This window comes from Neopelma chrysocephalum, unplaced genomic scaffold, assembly GCF_003984885.1.
Source record: "Neopelma chrysocephalum unplaced genomic scaffold, ASM398488v2 Primary Assembly neopelma1_80b, whole genome shotgun sequence".
Lineage (NCBI taxonomy): Eukaryota > Metazoa > Chordata > Aves > Passeriformes > Pipridae > Neopelma > Neopelma chrysocephalum.
Genome location: NW_020897742.1, coordinates 12,163,457 through 12,182,050, shown reverse-complemented (window position 1 = coordinate 12,182,050; position 18,594 = coordinate 12,163,457). Strand labels below are relative to the sequence as shown.

At 37.0% G+C, this 18,594-nt stretch overlaps 1 protein-coding gene across 11 annotated transcripts in view; it reads right to left on the bottom strand.

Annotated features, from left to right (window-relative positions):
- DLGAP2 (DLG associated protein 2) overlaps positions 1–18,594 on the bottom strand; it is a 402,991-nt gene that overhangs the window by 54,369 nt on the left and 330,028 nt on the right. For all 11 annotated transcript variants that reach the window (XM_027690133.1, XM_027690134.1, XM_027690136.1 and 8 more), the window contains 2 exons: positions 16,695–16,906; positions 3,067–3,214 (listed from right to left, as the gene is read on the bottom strand). In XM_027690133.1, the coding sequence (XP_027545934.1) occupies positions 3,067–3,214; positions 16,695–16,906 (360 nt within the window). The remainder of the gene's footprint in view (positions 1–3,066; positions 3,215–16,694; positions 16,907–18,594) is intronic.

The following is an 18,594-nucleotide window of genomic DNA, read 5'->3' as shown; positions in this document are numbered from 1 at the left end:
GTTACTACTCATGTGGACATTTTGCCTGTGTGGCAGGTTATCTTCCTCTCACTATAAAGGGACTCAAGGAAGTATTTCATTCTTGAAGATGTATAAAAGTACAGAGGAGGTGATGCTTCTGAAAGGTTTGAGAAATATTGCATCTAGAGCTGTGTCCAGTGAAGCATGTGAAAGAATAACCATTGTCTGAAACCGAGTGATAAGTGGTCAGATGAGAAAGTAATGCTTGGACCACATTTAGATGAGAAGGGCCCTAAACCAAACTCACTCCCTCTTTAACTGGGTTAGCCATTCAACTACCATGGAAAAACCTTTTGTTCAGCAGCATTATTTAAAGTCTGATACTTCTGCCACCAAGCATGCTGAGGAACCCTGCCTGCACCCTTACCAGGCCCATCCCTTGGGGTATTTCAGCAGCAGCCTCCAGCACTTGGGCAGAACCCAGCATCCACCTGCTGACCCTGCCTTGCAGGTTGGGTAAGATGTAACACTATACATTTTTAGGCAATTTTCATAATAAATAGGGCTCAGGCAGGCAGGCCAGGCTTATGGAACCTCTCAGTAGGGAACTGTGTGTCACAGTTTTGAGGATTAGTGCCTAAATTCTACCTACATTTTTAACAGGTTTACTGAAGTCAGTCCTAACTACTTGTAAGTCTATCTGAATAATTTAATATTATGTTTATCCAAAATCAGATAGGAAGTTAACACTGGACAGACAAATGCATGACTTTCTGAAAATATTTTTTTTTAAAAGAGAGTGCTAAAAATCAGAATCAGTATGAATAATTTTACAAGTTAAATTTATAGCATCACTAAATGGCACATCCAGTTGATATTAATTTTCCTATACAGCTGCTAAGTGCTCCTAGTGCTTTATTCATTATGATAAGAGAGTCAGTTTAGGATTTTGGTTAAATAAATGGAAATTTTATACAAAAGTTCTGATGATTATGAATAACGGATATTTTAATTTTGAGTAAGATGTTTTGGCTACTAAAACTCTTCTGAAAGGAATTACATTACCCTTCATAAAATTTGCTTTTAATAAAGGTAAGTAGACCAATGCAATCTTGAAAAGATTTTAAAAAATCCTACTCTGAACTATTTTGCAGTATTGTTGATAAGAAAATTTATGATAATTTAGTCCATAAACACTTTAAGTCTTAATCACTTCTTTCAAACTAAGGTTATTGAGAATAGAAAAATAAAAATTAAACTTAAATTAAAAATATAAACCATGGAACTCAGCATCTTTCTTGACTCTTCCCTTTGTCAGGAGTGAAAAAGGAAGGATCTCACAAGAAAAAGATAAAAAAATACCACAAAATATATAAACTGCTATTATATAGGTGGGACAATAATATGATGGTGTCATGGAAAAAGAATAGGAAAGAGCAAAGGTTCAGAACTTGATATTTAATACATTTGCTTTGTATAATATCTAATAAATGCATTTATTACTGGTCTGAAAATGCTGAACTATGATGTAGGAAGTATGTGGCTGACACAAAGTCGCATAGGTTAGTGAAAACTGAAAAAGAAAAAAACTATATCCAGCAGGTTTAGTTAATCTGTCCAATTGAGCAAACTACTTGCAAATGAAATCTTTTGTGGATATCTTCCAGGTAATGCACATTGGAATGAAGAATTTTAACCACTGCTGAAACCAATTAGTCATTATGGACAGCTCAGGGAACACCTCCGTGCACAGACATGTTCAAAGAGGCAGAATAGTTCTACATGATAGTATTGTTAGATGACAGCCAACAGCACTGGCTTTGAATGCAGAATCTAATCATTATGAAACTTTCTCAAAACCAGAGTCTAATAAAAACAGAATACAACCAAACCAGAATGATAAAAACCAAGGCATGAGAATGATGAGGACATATTTCACAAGGGAGTTATAAAAAATAATTAAAGGTTTGGAAAACGGCTGTTTCTAATTCCAACGTGTGTTGTACAAGATTATACTTAGAATTACCCCATAGGAATTAAGGAATTTGACCGAAGGGCATTAATCACACGACTAGTCCCTCCCAGCTCTCTACAGTCAGTGGATACTGACAGGCATTTCCAGAGGGCTCTCTGCTCACTCTGGATGTGCCTTATCCGGGAAGAAACTGTTTCACTCCATTAACTACATATGAAGCTTTAGTTGTTGCCTCAGTTAAAAGCCTCAAGTTAGATGAGTTGCATTCAGGTCTGAATAGCCATGCAATACAAATTGAATATGAATGAATATAAAATTGCTTTAAAAAGATTTGTCTTTTAACATAACCATTGTGCATGTATACCCTTAGGTGGCTCACTAAATGGTCAAAGGAACATATCTGAGAAGAGGGCAGGGCCTACTTGTCATGAAACAACACAGGGAAGAAATCTCAGGACCAATAAACATTAGAAACATGGGGAATTTTATGTAAAGCCCTCTGCTAAACAAAACATGCACATACTTCCTAAAGCTGCTTGCACTTCAGGTCTGATTCAGATTTCACTTTAACAGAAGTTAGTATTAACTAACTGACATAAAACCAATAGGGAGAAAAAATTTATCTTTTCAGAAGAACCCATACATAGAATAGTTGATGGGACTTATTCCTTCACCCAAAAAGAGTGGGGGATTGAGTTTAGAGATAAATCACTGCTCCTTTGGAGCATAATTTTTTTCAACCTATATCTTAATCTGGCAATCCACATTTACTGAAATCAGAGTAAGTATTTTCAGAGGATGGGTATTGTAGGAGTGTGCTTCTCAGTCTCAGTTGGAATCTTCTTAAAATTTAAATATTTAATACAGACTGAAAATGAAACATCCAGTATTTATATTTTTAACAAAAATAGATGGAAAATATTATGTGTGGTAGTGTCCTTTTGTCTCTAGTATTTAGCATTTTTCTTGAAATTTTGAGTTACATTCCTTAGAACAGAATTACTTTGACAATGCACATCTTCAACTTGATATAAATCAAAAAAAACCCCAAAAAGCCAAACCCATCCACTAGTAAAAATTCTCACATCTGCAGTTAACCTATAAGAAAAGTTATAACAAGAATTTCCCACCTGACTAACACAGCTGGCCTGACTGAGCGTGCTCACTGCTCTCATATAGCTTTGATTCCTTGAGCGAAACTTTGGGGAATTGTAGTTTGCAGAGGGATCCAGGTTGTGACCCCCAGGCACGTCACTTGCAGTTTGAAGGTAGCTCTGACTACAAAGGAAAGAGGAAGAAAAAAGGAAAGGGTGTAAAACTACAGATGGAATCAATTAGGACACTAAAGACAGTAATTTGTATGAGACTCACAAACCCATTCCCCAGGGTTCAAATCTTACTCTAAATAAAGTATCACAGATCTGTTGCGGTCAAAAGCCTTAGCACAAGCAGAGAATCTATCTGTGGTTCTGCTACCAAGACAATATGAAATTTTAAGTCTTTGCTGTATTTAAACATCATCAATCCTCCTCGCTATTAACATTGAACTTTACTAAAAGACAGTGTCTAGGTCAACAGGAACAAGAATCAGAGCTAAAGCACAAACCAAAGTAACTAAAAATCTTTCTTCATAGATAAAATCTGCTACTTGTCATCTGGTTTTCATCAGGGCGTTAGGCATCAAGAGATCTTTTATCTTCAAAGGATTGAGAGAGTTTTACAAAAGATTAAAATATCCCATGTTCAACTAAAAAAGTAAATTAATAGGGTAGTCAGACCAAGTGAACAAAGCTCTAGAAATTGTTTTCTTACAACACATCTCCACAGTTTGGAGGACTGGGACTTAACACCACATTGGGTGCCTTTCAGTATGCTTTCACACCACGGGTATGCTGGTCTTCATGTTTTGCTTTACATATATTGATTATCTATCATTTCAGGAAAACAAATAAACCTAAGAAAAGTGCAGTACTTTGCTTTGAACAAAAAAAAATTAAAGTCACAAACATTGTTCACAAGAGTTCACAGAACTCTGTAAATCTGATTTTAGAAGTCATGTGACACTTTTCTCTAGATATCAGTGCAGAAATGAATTAATGTCCCAGAAAATATTTCGTTTCACATGGTAAATAGGCAGTTTTTACATTTATTCCTTACAGTAGCTTTAATAAAAACTATTTCTGGGAATGACAGATTTGTGCCCATTGACTGTCTAATATTGGCCATACAGTTACTTCATGCTGAACTGGCAGAGTGGTCAGTCCAGCAGGGGTTGTGATGTGTGCTCAGGCTGTTGGGAATTTCCCTTTGAAGGGCAAAGTTTCGTCTCTGGAAGGACCAGACCACTCAGTGAATGAGAAAGCCACAGGTTCAACTCCTACTGTAAGATAAGGCACAAACCAGGATCTTGTTTCTCAGACCATATTTATCGAACATTGAGCATGACCATAGGCTGGTGATTGAGGAAGGACTCAGCATTCCTCATTAAGTGGACACAACCTGAGTTTGGGCTGGATGCAACCCCTGAGGAGTGTTCAGGGAGGCATCCCAGATATTTTATCATGGTTTTGACTAGAAAAGCAAATAGTATTAACATCCATTTCCCTGTGTGGCCATGTCCTTTGATGTCTGACATGTGATGATCCAGTATTCCCTCACATCATCATCTGCAAGAGCAAATGGGATTTAAAGACTCTTCCAACCTTACACTTGGGAGATCTGTTCTCAAGCATTTCCATGTGTTCTCCCATCTCAGGGTCAACACAGCCATAGCCTTGCTTCCTTGGTGTATCTGCCAATGGGCAGGCTAGCTGCTCCTCTAAGACAGGCTGTCTTAGAGTCACAGAATCATTTAGTTTAGAAAAAACCTCTAAGATCATTAAGTGCAACTGTTAACTGAGCACTGCCAAGTCCACCACTAAACCATGTCCCTAAGTGCCACATATACATGTCTTTTAAATACCTCCAGGGATGGTGATTCAACCACTTCCCTGGGCAGCCTGTTCCAATGCCTGATAATCCTTTCAGCGAAGAAATTTTTCCTAATAAATTTTGCTGGAGCATGTCCAAAGAAGAGCAACAGAGCTGTTGAAGCATAAAAAATGAAGGGTTTTGTTTTTTCATCTTTGTTCAAGGCAGGCATTTTTTTAAATTCTTAAGAAATTTCCCTGGAGAAAAAAACCCATTTTTTTCCCCTGTCTTTATTCTGTGCCTTCTATGGAATATCTTTGTAACCTCATGAGAGAGGTAAACTATGTAGAAACTATAACTGCTAAAACTGAAATGAAAATGTATGAGATTATTGTAGGCATGTGCTCAGAGGTTAATTAAGTCATTACAGTCAAAGTGATTCTACGATTAAGATAGTGGGTATAATTAGGTTTCAGATGATAAAAACAAGAATTGTAGTAGCAGTTTTTTCTTCCCATAGGTATGAAGACAAATATAATAGATTAGGTGAGGTGCTGTAGAACCTCGCTATCTACATTTAGTTGCTGGATGTAACTAAACTTCCTTTCCTCTATAGGCAGCAGGCTGATGACTGACACATGCTTTGACTCATTGTGATTCTTTGCATATGCTTTACTTAATCATGGAATCACAGAATGACTTATTTGGAAGGGACCTTAAAGGTCACATAGTTCCAATCCCCCTGCCACAGGCAGGGATGCCACCCACTCGACCACATTGCTCAAAGCCCCATCCAACTTGGCCTTGAATCCTGTCAGGGATGGGGGATCCATAGCTTCTCTGGGCAGCCTGTTCTAGTGTGTTACCACCCCACAGTCAAGAATTTCTTCCTAATATCTAAGCTAAACTCACTTCCTTTAGTTTAAAACCACTTACCCCTTGTCCTATCACTTTCTGCCCATGAAAAAAGTCGCTCTCTCTCTTCTTTTTAAGCCCCCTTTATGTACCAAAAGGTTGCAAAAAGGTCTCCTTGGAGTCTTCTCTTCTCTAGACTGAACAACCCCAGTACTCTCAGCCTCTCCTCATAGTAGAGGTGCTCCAGGCCCCTGATCATCTTGGTGGCCTCCTGTGGACCTGCTCTAAGATGTTCATTTCTTTCTTGTGCTGAAGACTCATGACCTGGACATACTACTCCAGGTGGGGTCTCACAAGGGCAGAGAGACCTTTAACCTGTCTGGTATTGTCAGTAATCTGTTTGGTATCATGACTTTAGTATTTTTCAAAACAGATGAGTCCCCCCTGGACCTTCTGCTTGTCATCATCAGGTGGCTAAATCTGGAATTCTGAGTTCATAAACAGCGTGTGAAAGAGACATTTGAGATTTCATTAAAATACGAGGCACATTAAGAAAAGATAGAAAGAATATAATTAAATTATAAATTATTAATTACTGTATGAACTACTTTAAAAATAATTAATATAAACTGGTTCCTAGTAACTGTCTCCTTTGCTAAGTAAAGCTCAACAACCTCGTATTTAATTAATCACATTCTGGTTCCTTGTGAGGTATTGCTATCATTAAATACAATCAACAACTTCTACAGCAATAATTTCTTAGGGAAAGAAGCCCAGTATTCCATAGTACTTCTAAGCAGCTGAGTTTTGATGAATAGGTTTGGACATTACCTGATAGTTAAATAATTTTTCATTTATCAGAGGAGATTAATTGATTCATGGAACTGAAGCAAAATAAAAGAAATGTTACACATATTGGGTTGTAAAAGCAATTTTACATTCATTTGATTAATACTTTGAAATTTTCCTGACAAAAAGAAATTATTAGTTTTTCTTTCTAAGATAGAGTCCCAAAGTTATCTTCCAGGATAAATGTGTCAATGCACGGTGAAAATTATGACCTTGCTATATATGTGACCCAGAACTAAAATGCCAGAGTTATATAGGAAAGTTGCTCTCAATGCTAGAAAACGCAATCAGCATCTGACCTTTGGTAAATGTTGACTATTTAATGACATCCACTCTATCTAAAAGCTTAGGAACAAAATTCTTGACCTTCATTTCCAAAACATCAAAGCTCTTTTGCTTTGACAAAAGAAAATAATTTTCTTTTATGCTTTATAGCAGCATGGAGGATTTTATATCTCAGCTGATCACTGAAAAAGGGCAAGGCAAGCATGTGCAAATGAGATGGTTTGACATGTCATCTCCAGGAGCACTAAACAAATATACCCATTAACATCAAGGAGGTGACTCTAAAATTCGGTACTATGGAAAAGGAGGAAGAGGGTGAGACTAATAGAAAAATTAAATTGCTATGTCAGCTCTCTTCTCATTTGCTTTTCCAACTAGACAAGATTTTAGGGAGAGATCTTCTTTAAAAGCTTTTTTGCCCTCAAGGGTTGCTTTCCATTTTCCATTGGCTTTGGAGGAAGTTCAGGGAAGAGGTCTTAAATTTAATGAGAAGTATTCTTAGTTGAAAGCAAGGCTCAAAGCCTAGAGAAGTTTTTGGGGAGAAGGCAGTTCCACGTAATGACCTTGCAGCTCTTCAGAACCTCTGCTCTAAAAGTGAAGCTTTAGGGCTCCCAGTGAAGACAATTAAACTTGCAACAGCACTTTCAGCACTCAGCAGGTTGCCAGAGTGTGTTCAGGGAGGACACAATACTGTATTATAACCACATAAAGTGAGTTATAGCATGACATGTTTATCTGGGACAGTATATTTGATCGCTTGTCTGATAGCATAGCTGGGATAACATGTCACCCAGCTATAGACTGAATGGCAGTGAGGTTAGCCTGCATATTTCAACACCAAAAAATAGATAAAGAATAAGGGAAGAGGCAGCAGTGAGGCAGTGCTGAGCACAGGGGGAGAAGCCCACTAACTTCTTCTTACAAATTCAAATTCCTGAGCAGTAATACTTGACAGCCAAGAGAACCCTAGGGGAAGCATGGAGCATATAACTCCTGAGAAAGGGATCTCTGTCACACTGCTTTTTTTTTTTCTTTTCTGTCTGTAATATTTTCTAGTAAGTGATTGACAAAATAATTTGTCATAAACTTAATATCTATGCTTAAAAAAATATGATCCTGATGCCATCAAGGCAGCAAATGTCATATACTTGCCAAGGTCATTCCTTGATCTACTCACATTCAAAATAGTGATCAGTCCCCACAGCACTTCTTGTCTTGTCAAATGTTCAGCCACCAGTGCACCCTGGGTCAAGGAGGTATCAAAAGTGAAATAAAATCTTCCTGGGGCTCTAAAAGTTTCAGTAAGAAGGTCACCTTCTGACTCTGAGTGGGTCTATCAGGTTTATTCATGGAGTATCCAATATAAAGAAAGTCCATTTTCCATCAAATTAATTTTTGGAATTATCATATTCTAAAATCATACCTTTTTATTTTCATGATCATGCCTGCATTTGTCCAAAAATCTGAGACTGAATGGGAACATTAAAGAAAGTACAATCACTTCCGTTTAAATCAGTATATGCAATTCAGAAGTATCTTTCTGGAACAAAAAGATAAAATTTGTAAAAGAATTCATTTTAGGTGCCTAAAAGGGAGGTGCATTAGGATTATCAAGGTAGTGGCAGTTATAAAAACCTATTTTATTGAGAGATTTGCATTTCAATGGATATTCATTTCTCTATCTGGATCTATCTTAACTATGTCTTTTTAGATACATGAAATAACTCATCGACCAGAATCTAATGATTAAGCTTAGCTAGCAATGCCATTGTATAGCAGCTGCAAATCACAGTGTATCTCTGTGGAGCCCTGCTGGAGTCAATAGAGCTCTGCAAAGGGGCCCAGATGTGCCTGCATACAGCCCATTGGAGAACTCAGAGTGTAGACATTAAGTCTGATTCTCCCTTTGGAATAGCACAATCAGTTGGGTTCTTAGAAAAACTGAAAGTGCACATAAATCTCATGAATTTCTCTGTAGCAAAGAATTTAATTCCTAATATTTGCCAGTCTGAAGCTTCTCTTTGATCATTGATAGATATGAGAATATGGGCCAAATTAAATTGTTAACATGCTTATATATTTCATCATTGACTCATACCTTTTAAAAAAAACGTTCCTGAAAGATATCGAACATTTGATTTATTACACGAATATGCTAGGGAAGAGGTGGAGACTGCTGTTTCCATCCTTATGAAATGCCTACTAATCACCGGTAGGAGAGAACCCTTATCATCAGTAAGTGTTTAGAGATTTGGTACAACATGAACCAGAAGAGAATGAGACAAAATCATTGGAATATTAAACAGTCTGGTGGTTTGATCACTCTTGCAAAGATAGAGAGGATGTGGGCTCAACCAAGCCTGTATTCCAAATCACTCAAAATGTTCATGCAATAAAAAAGTATGATGTGGGAAATCTAAACTCAGAGCTCTTGTTTGTAAAAGGTGACAGATTTGCACATATAGCTAATCTATAGCTAATACGAAAAGTCTTGTTCCAATATCCTATTTTGAGCTTGCCCTGAAGAGTAAGCAACAAACTGGTCAGCATCAACAAAATTTAGGCAGATGCTATGGCAAAAACTTGGCATTTAAAGCATCCTGCAGCAGTTCAGCAAATGGATCTAAGGATCCATGCAGAACTCATATATTTGATGTATGTTCCTAAATCCATTTATGAAATTGAAATATTCATAATTTTCTTCAGGAAGCTATCTCACTTTTTTTTTCTTATTTGCTTTTAGGACATATTCATGTACATATGCAAAAAGTCATAATCGGACAGAACAAATATAGATTACAGACTATCAGGACTCAGTAAAGCATCTGAGCATGAGCTTAATTTAAACACACATGTAAGTCCATTAAAGCCAATATGTCTAAAGCAAATAAGTGACCTCCTTATGCTGAAGTCAAATATATTAATAAGACTATGCAATATCTGGAGAAAAAATTGAGTACAATTGGGAAAAGTTAAAATATATGTAATATTTCTGCTTTTTTAACCAAAAGCATCTTAATTTTCAAATCCTTGCCTGAAGAAGTGTTTCTGTACACATGCTTTATAGTTCCATTTAGTTTTTATTAAAAACTAAAAAAATGAGAAAATCAGCTTTTGATCCTTCTCAAATTAAAAGTAAAGCTAATATATTTGTTGGAAGCAGAAATGAATGAGCACCAGAAACATATTTTCTTTTAGATGTCAGTATTTGTGCTTCTGAGATTGGCCTGAATCTTACTGCATTTTCACCACAATCCATCACATAATTGCATCTTTCTGAGAAAAGACTGCTTTAGTCCTGAAAAGACTCTGAGTTTTGTTTAGAGCCTTAGAATCCCCTTTCCATCCCTAATCCAGGGTAATGCATTTCATCCCTACAACGTAAAGCTGGTATTTACTACAGTGAGGCAGGAGATCTGGGCTCAGTGACTCCCTGGGTTTCAAACTACGCTACTTCTCAGAGAACAAGACGCCTAACACTGCTTAAGAGCATTTCCTATTATTCTGCAAAGGAAGAAAGCATGGGGATGTCTTCTGACCCCATAAAAGATGCTTCCTAGGTAACAAGATGACTGTCTGCCCTTCATCAGCATTCCCTCTTAACCCTGCGGACTAATCTAACCCAGATCTTATTGACTGCAGCAGAGAACACTATCACTGTGCCCGTGGCCCTTTGATTGCATTATTAGTTGATAAGGCTTTGTAATTAGCCCTCAAACTCTCCTCAGTAAATCTCCAATTTCACCCCTCAGAGACTCTGAGTAGACGCTACTACACTATAGGGCCTCAGAAAGCTACTAATGAAGTGTGTAATGAGGCTTTTTAGAGTCAGAAGATTGAGGAGAAAAAACCTAAAGATAAATAAAAAGCATATAAAAGATGAAGGTTTCTTTTCTAGCGATTTTCCTCATCTCTTCTATTGAAAATATTTCTCAGGAATAGCTTCAAAACCATTCCTAATTAAAATGTAGAAGAAGAGTTAATGCTAAATTGAAGTTTACCTTAAAAATTAGAAAAAGGCTTGCATCACTGGTGCTCAGCAACGGATAATATTGAAATAGGACATTAATTTTTCTAGCAAGGAAGCTGTGCTTTAACTCTCAATCTGTGACTTTTTTTGCAGCACACCCACTCCTCCACCTGTGCACACTTAACCACAGCCTTCTCTGTTTGCACTTATCAAGTGGTGTGTCTCTAAGAGAAATACCCACAAATTTGTTTATCACTTAAATAATAATGGTGTCTATACTGTCATGGGCCAAAATGGATAAAAGAAAAAGGGTTGGTCTGATGCACTGCTACCAATGTTCTTGCTCACCTTTCACTTTCTCATATTGTAAGCATGTTATGGTTAGCACAAATGGTTGCAAATGGAAAGATTTTTTTTTTAATGGAGGTTTTCCACATCTTAGAGGAGTCTATGCTGTTCCATGATTCCTGCTGAACCAAGGGATCTGGCAGCTAAGTGCTGTCAGACTTTCTTGTTACAGTTTAATTCCCTTGCTGCATGCTTTGGCAGCGTTTTTGTTGCCATAATAGTCTGCAGAACAGAAGATGTGGACATGCCTCGGATAACAGTCCACATAAGTGTAAGTTAGCATGGCCGCAGAAAGATGCAATCTCTCACTCTGAAAAGGGGGAGTCAGTGAAAGGTCATTCTTTTGATCTGGTTTACCAAAGCCCAGAAAACATGTCAACCATTTCACGTCTTACTTAGGCTTATTAACTTAAAATACTGAATTAAGTGTTTTGTGTTGAGATACCAGAGTGTGAATAAGATGCTAGACTGTGGCTGAAATATGGACATGCATTGTGCTCTTCAGCTATGGACTGAAATAACATAAAACACAAAGACATTAAACATCTGAGGGAGGCACAGATGCTCTCTCTGTGACTGTGACTCAGAGTTTAAGACATTCATTCCATACAGGGGCCAAAACCTGGCAGAGGGTTAAGTGGAGAACACAGTCAAGACAAACCAAAGTATTAATGGTACTGTACTGTGGTAGTTCCCCAAATAATTTATGCTATGGTAGATTTCTTGCCTAATTAATGCACTACATTTTTGTATTACCTATCTGCTCACATGTCTTTCTGTCTGTCCACCCATCAGCTTAAGGTGTCTGGACTACCAGCTGACACAGAAAAGTCTGCCATTAGAGGTTCGCAGAACAGAAGTACACATTGCTGTCACTGAATTTATCTTATTGTAGCTTAACCTATTTCATCTTCATGTTTGCAGCATCTAGTTTCCTGTGAGTCATAATGGAAAACTGCAGCACAGCACGGCTATTCATTTGTGTGAGTGATACCAGTATGATCTTCAAATAGAGTGTATTTACTTTGGGCTAAATGCTGTTGCTATCCCTTTTGACTAAATGGTTAGATGGTTTTCAGAGTCCTTCGCAACACTTCAAAAAGGGGAAACTGAAAATGGAATTTGCTATTTCTATAGTGTTATCCTGTTCATTTACATAATCGGTATATTAAGTACTCTTTTCCTGAAAATGAGAAGCATCAAATAACCAGAATATTATCTTTAGTCATAGAATTGTTTTCTATTGCAGAGTCCCAAATTCTTGGTTTCTTTTCAGCTTTGTTTTCTGGATCCCAGTGCCTCTGAGGCTTCCATCTCAGCTTCGCTTGGTTTTGTCATAAATACAGAAAAAAAAGACATTTACTACATTAGAAGGATACTCTAACAAATCATGTGGGTCAGTCTCTCTTCCAGGATTGCACAAAACTTATTTAGGACAGATATTACCTTTGTTTCAGCTATCAGTTCTATAAACTGTTTGGTTGTTTTGACCTTTACTGTAAATGAAAATACCTAGCAGCATGCGACCTACCTTTTACAAGCTACCTCTGCAAACTGACTTCCAACACAGCTTAACTTCATCCCCAATAGCATCACAGCACAGCAGAAAACAATGGACTGAATACAAGGGGCTAGCATTTCACCTCTAGAAGACTAGGTATACTATGTGTTCATAGTATACCAAAACTGACATTGGAAAGATTTTGTATGTCTAATCTTAGTGCAAAATAAATAAATTAAAAACAAACAAACAAACAAACAAACAAAAACAAAAAAACAAACAACAACCAAATGAAATTATTTCTCCTGGACTAGTGGGAGCCAAGATAATTTCCACATTAAATAGGACTGCTGGCACCATTTCAAGAAAGCAAAAAGTAGAAAAGAAGCAGATTCAGGTATGTGTCCTGTCTCCACCGACAAGCCTTATTGCATTATATTTCACTCAAATGCAATTTCATTATAATACCAATAAATTATACTGGTTTTCAGTTTGATGTTATAGGACAAGTTTAGTTTTTTGAAACAGCATTCATAAAAAAAAGAATTGAAATGCATTTATCTTCAGTGAATAATCTACATATTTAGGCACATTTAATTTTTGAAAAATCCAGAAAAAATTGAGCCCCTCATGCTATAGCTATACTCAGAAATAAACCACATCCATTACCTGACCCTTTGGCCAACTGACCTGTATGGTTAAGCGAGAGGGTGGCTGCATCCCACAGAGTTAATCCCTGGAACATGCCTGGGCACTATCCAGAGGTAAGCCATGTGTCCTAGGCTGGAAGCAGGCTGGGGATCATGCTGGCTGTGCTAGCTGAATTTGACAGAGGTAGTGATCAAATGGCAGTAGTTGGGTGTATGATCTGCTTCTGTCAGCTGTATAAAACCAGCAGTGGCAGACTCTGCACTTCTTTTTTTTTACTCGGAGTAAAATATACTCCTTTCCAAAAGCAACTTAAAAGAAATTATTTCGGAATTTTAATTCTTGTATTATATCAGTTACATTTACCTATTTGTATGTTATTTTTTCAGATACAAATATGCATATTTATTGTTTATAAACATTTAATGTTCAATTTGCTGAATCTTTGAGCAACATAAACCAACAAAGTAGGACTTACTTTTGTCTAAGCAGAAACAGAATCTAAATGGGAAAAAAAAAATCTTGCAAAGATGCCTGATAAAACTCAAAGGAGAAACTCACACACATGTCAAACATCTGTTGAAGGTTAAGTGAAGGCTGTTCTAATTTTTGTCTTATCCTATTCAGGATAGTGATAGAAAACTAGGTTTATTCATATGAAATCTATCTACATTTGTTTTGCAGCCAATGCATGTTTTTATATTGCCAAAACTATCAATATTCAGCTTTTACTACAGGTTTACTGATGGACTGTCTGGCAGACCCCAGTTCTGAGCTACTCTGCCATGCAAGTGAAGGACTAAGAGAATTAAAACCCCGTTTTATTTCTGTGCACTAGCTCCCTCCATCTGGGTAAACAAGCTAAAAAGCCAGATAATGCAGCTGACATCTTGAATTATGTAATTTCTCATAACACATGCCAGAAATGCTATTCAGCCCTGCTATACATGCAGGAATGCTGTTCAAAGCCCTGGCTTCTGGCTCAGTAGCGTGAGCAGTGGCACTCAGCATGCAATGGGGATTACGGAGCCACATTGGAGGAGCAAGGAAGGCTCTGTAACCATTATCCATTGCTACATCCTTCATAGAAATCTGCCAGACATAGAAGGTAACCACAGTGACAGGGAGACAGAAATATACCAGAAGGAGATGGGTTGTGGTGAAAACCCAGGTTTAGGATCAGCACTTTGTATTTCTGTGAGACAAGAAATTTTCTGTCTGCTTTAGGATTGCTGAAATTTGAAGATTTTTTTCAAGAAAAAAATACAAGAACAAGAATAGTTGTCACATTTCTGATTGAAGTTCACTGGGAAAACCCATGTATGTTAGGCTGGCAGATTCAAGGTGCTGTCCTTCTGTTTAAGGAAAAACTGAGGACTTAAAAAATATCTGTCAGCAGCAGACTAGCTGTTCAATTATTCCCAGTGCAGTGATAGTGACAAATTCTCAACAGAGCCCCTAATAATATTTCACAGTATTACAAAAAGCTTCCTCCTTTTCTGGCTGTGGTTAGTGGTAACTATGCCATGAAATCCTTCGGGGCCATGAACAGGCACAGCTGTCAACCCCAGTACATGCATCAACATTGCACCCCTGTTTTAATCTATTATATTTTGAGTAGTGTATTTGCAATACATGAAAAACTGACAGAAGACACAACATTTGGTATTGACCCATGAATAATCATCTGCCCTCAAGATTTAACAGATCAGGAATACTTTTTCCTTGAAATATATTTCTTGCTTGAATACGTATGTTTAATTGCTTTCTGGACCCGTTTGTAAGCTGTAGAGATCTAGGGCAAGAACCAAGACCTGCCACTCACTGGAAAATTTGTGCTGCTACCCAGATTCCCTTGTGGGTGGTCCAACCAAAGGTGAAAACAAAGAACAGCATAGAATGTATTTGGTCGAAGTACTTGGAAAGTTAGAACGGTCTCTGGGAAAAGATTTTTGTTTGTGGTACTAGAACAGATAAGAGATACCCTTCAAAACTGGGATGGCTGCAACCAAACTGTCTCTGGGAATGATACCTGGCCTACACCAATGCCCAGAACACAGCCAGGCAGTGGCAGGGACAGTGCTAATAGACCCAGGGGACGTGTTTCCCAGGGACCACTCCAAAACCTTCTCAGTGTCCATGGTCAAGTTTCTGTACTCAGACCAGTAGTACTTTTGTTATAGGCCAGGTTTCCTCATCAGATAAAATATTCTAACAAATCCTGCAGATTCACATTCAGAATTTGTCTCAATGGCCTAAACATAGGTCTCTGGCCCCCTTTGAGAGGCCACAAGGTATTTTAGTTGCCAATCAAGAGCAGAGATCTGCATATCTTGTTTCATGTTGTCTCAGAAATCTTACAGCAGCTTATGGTACAGGTGCCTTTGGTTTTGTACCGGAATTGAGCCTACAGATATGCCTGACCAAGCTATATGATAAATAAAGTTGTAAACTCTTCTCTTCAATAACAGTGAAAGTTGGTGGTTTTCTTGCAGATTGCAAGCTAAATAATTCAATTTAATTAACTCCAAAGGATTTTTACCTAAGGCTTTTGTTTTGTTTTGTTTTATTTTATTTTATGAAAAGGTGTATACTATATGGTATACTATACATGGTATTACCTACAGAACAACAAAAAACCTTTGGTCAAAGGTTTCACTCTTTATTTCTTCAGTTTATGTTCCAGACAAAAAGATCAATTTTCTAAGTCATGAGAAATGCCTAGTTACATTAATAAAAGCTACAGATTTTAAATCAGGCTACTACTTTGAAACTCTCCTCATGAATATACTTACAGTTTACTTATAAAATGATATATTGAAAGGATAAAAAGGAGATAAAAATAAAGATCTATTGGAAAACATATAAAGCTACATATTTCCCTATAGTTTTAAGATTTGCTTTAGCTATTTAATAGGCTATACTGGAGGTAGTATGCATGAAAAATAACCCAGCCAAACAAAGTCCTCTACAATGTGTTTAAATCAGTATGATGCAGTATGAAGGTGTAAGATGCCAAATACATGGTACAATACTATTATATGTTGTATAGAATAGAGTGTATTTTCTGTTTCAGAGAAAGTAATGAAATAACAAAGACTTATAAAACAATCCTAGAGAAGAAAAGTTCATAATTTTTAACTTTTGACAAAAATATGAATGTATTTCCTTCAGTAAAAATAACAGTTTTATTTCATGGATGGAGAAAGATGGCAGCTTTTCATCCAGTAATCACAAGAAACTGCAGCTAATTTAAAACGAAGCCACGCAAGTTACCTTTTTAAGTACAGATAATTTTTTATTAGGGATGCTGACTACTAAAACCCAAAGAAAAATTACCCAAGTCATAACAGCTTTCAGAAAGGTGTATAACATGGTATAGCAAAGCTTACTTTGGATGATCTCCCAGTGGTCGTTGTCCAATGGATTTTAATAATGACTCTGGTCGAACCGATAATTTTGGTGATGTCTTGGGGCTAGTATCAGAGTCTCCACTTTCTTCATCTCCCATGGCCTTAATATAGCTCCCACTTCTCATTCTCCTGCAGGGGATCTCTTCGTCTTTCCCACCAGCTGGGTATCCTCCCCATTCATCCTGAGGTACCTAATGGAGACCATAAAACACATATATGGAATCTGCTTTATTCTTTTAATATATTTAAGTACTTCCTTCATTTTTTCATTTTAAAAAGACAAGTAATAAATTTTTTATTCTTCAGAAACAGATCACTTATAAAGAAATTTCTAAGGTCCCTAGATGATTTGACCATTTAATTCTGACTTGAAAGTTGGAAATTTTCAGTTTATAAAAGTTGGAAGCCAAGGAACAACCAAGTCATGGATTGTGAGCTGAGCTGCAATATCCATTTGTAGACATGCTCTAAATTGCAGGAAGAAGCTTAGCTTAACCTCTTAAAAGTTTGCACGCAGATTCTCAGCTGATAACAGTAAGCTGATCAGGTGTCTCAGACCTAAAACTCATTGAAAGCTGAGCACTTCAGAGTTTATTACCAACAGTCCTTATATGGGGCTTTGGAGGCCTTTCAGGAAGGCGAAAGTGGTATTTAAGCTAAACTAAACTCTGATCTTGTCATAAATGGATAGGATTGTGATTTTGGGCAAACTTCTGTGGGGAAAAAACAAAAGCGGTAATTTGTCTTTTTTCTTATTTAGAAACTGCAAAATAGTTCATAGAGATTGTAAGGTACCAGTAATGCAACCAGTTAATCAATACATGGGGTTGCAGCTGCTTTTATGCACTTGAGGTGGTTTTTCCAAATAGTAGATTGGTAGTCAGATAATCCACACCTGGTGGATGGATATGTCTCTACACCACCATAGAACCGAGCAAGAGTGGATTTTCCAATCCAAAATGAAATAAGCCTTGTTTTAAGACTCACGGATAAACTCAACTAGCCTGTCTTTGCCAGTATCACTTTCTTTTTTTTGTTTGTTTGTTTGTTTGGTTTTTTGTTTGTTTTCTTTTTTTTGTTCATTTGTTTGTTTTTGTTGTTGTTGGGGTGTGTTTGTTTGTTTGTTTTGTTTTTTGTTTTTTCGTTTAATCTTCCAAGGTGCTGAGTCCTTTGGTTCTAATCCAGGGACACACTTGAGCATTTACTTAACTTAAAGGATATAAGCAACTCTCTAAAATACATTATAAGGACTCAGTTAAAAAGAAGGATGTGACAGAGTTCATCAGTGGACCAGGGTTGATGCACTTGTCAGCATCAAATCCTTTATCAACATAACGACTTCATATATATTAAGCAGTATAATGGCATTATTTACTATTATACTATAAATCTGAAATTCCAGTTAAATATATATTTAGGAGTTTCTGCAAAGCAGGATGTCTAATAAAGATGTTTAAGTCAAACATATTTGAGACTTTAGAGTCTCTAGACAGAGTTCACTGCAGAGCTGAAGCAAATGCTCCAATTGGTTTCAGCAGTCATGTAGATTAGATTTAAATAATTAACATGATCTGCCTGTCATCTTTACTGCCCTTTCGAGATAAATGAATTAGCCACACATACCGGGTGAACAGACCTGATGCTTTGAGTCCCAAAAAGGGATTAAGGGGGAAACGAAGTTTTAAAAGGGGGTGAACAAGTAAAAATTGAGATATTAAATTAAAGAAACAAGCTCAGGACAAAAAAAAAAAAGACAGAAAATGAAGTCAGATAAGAAAAGATGAAATAGATTGCACAGATCAGAAAAAAGAGATAAATATCAGAGAAAAACATTATGAGTCATATTCTTATACAACGTACTAGGACAGAGCATGAATCT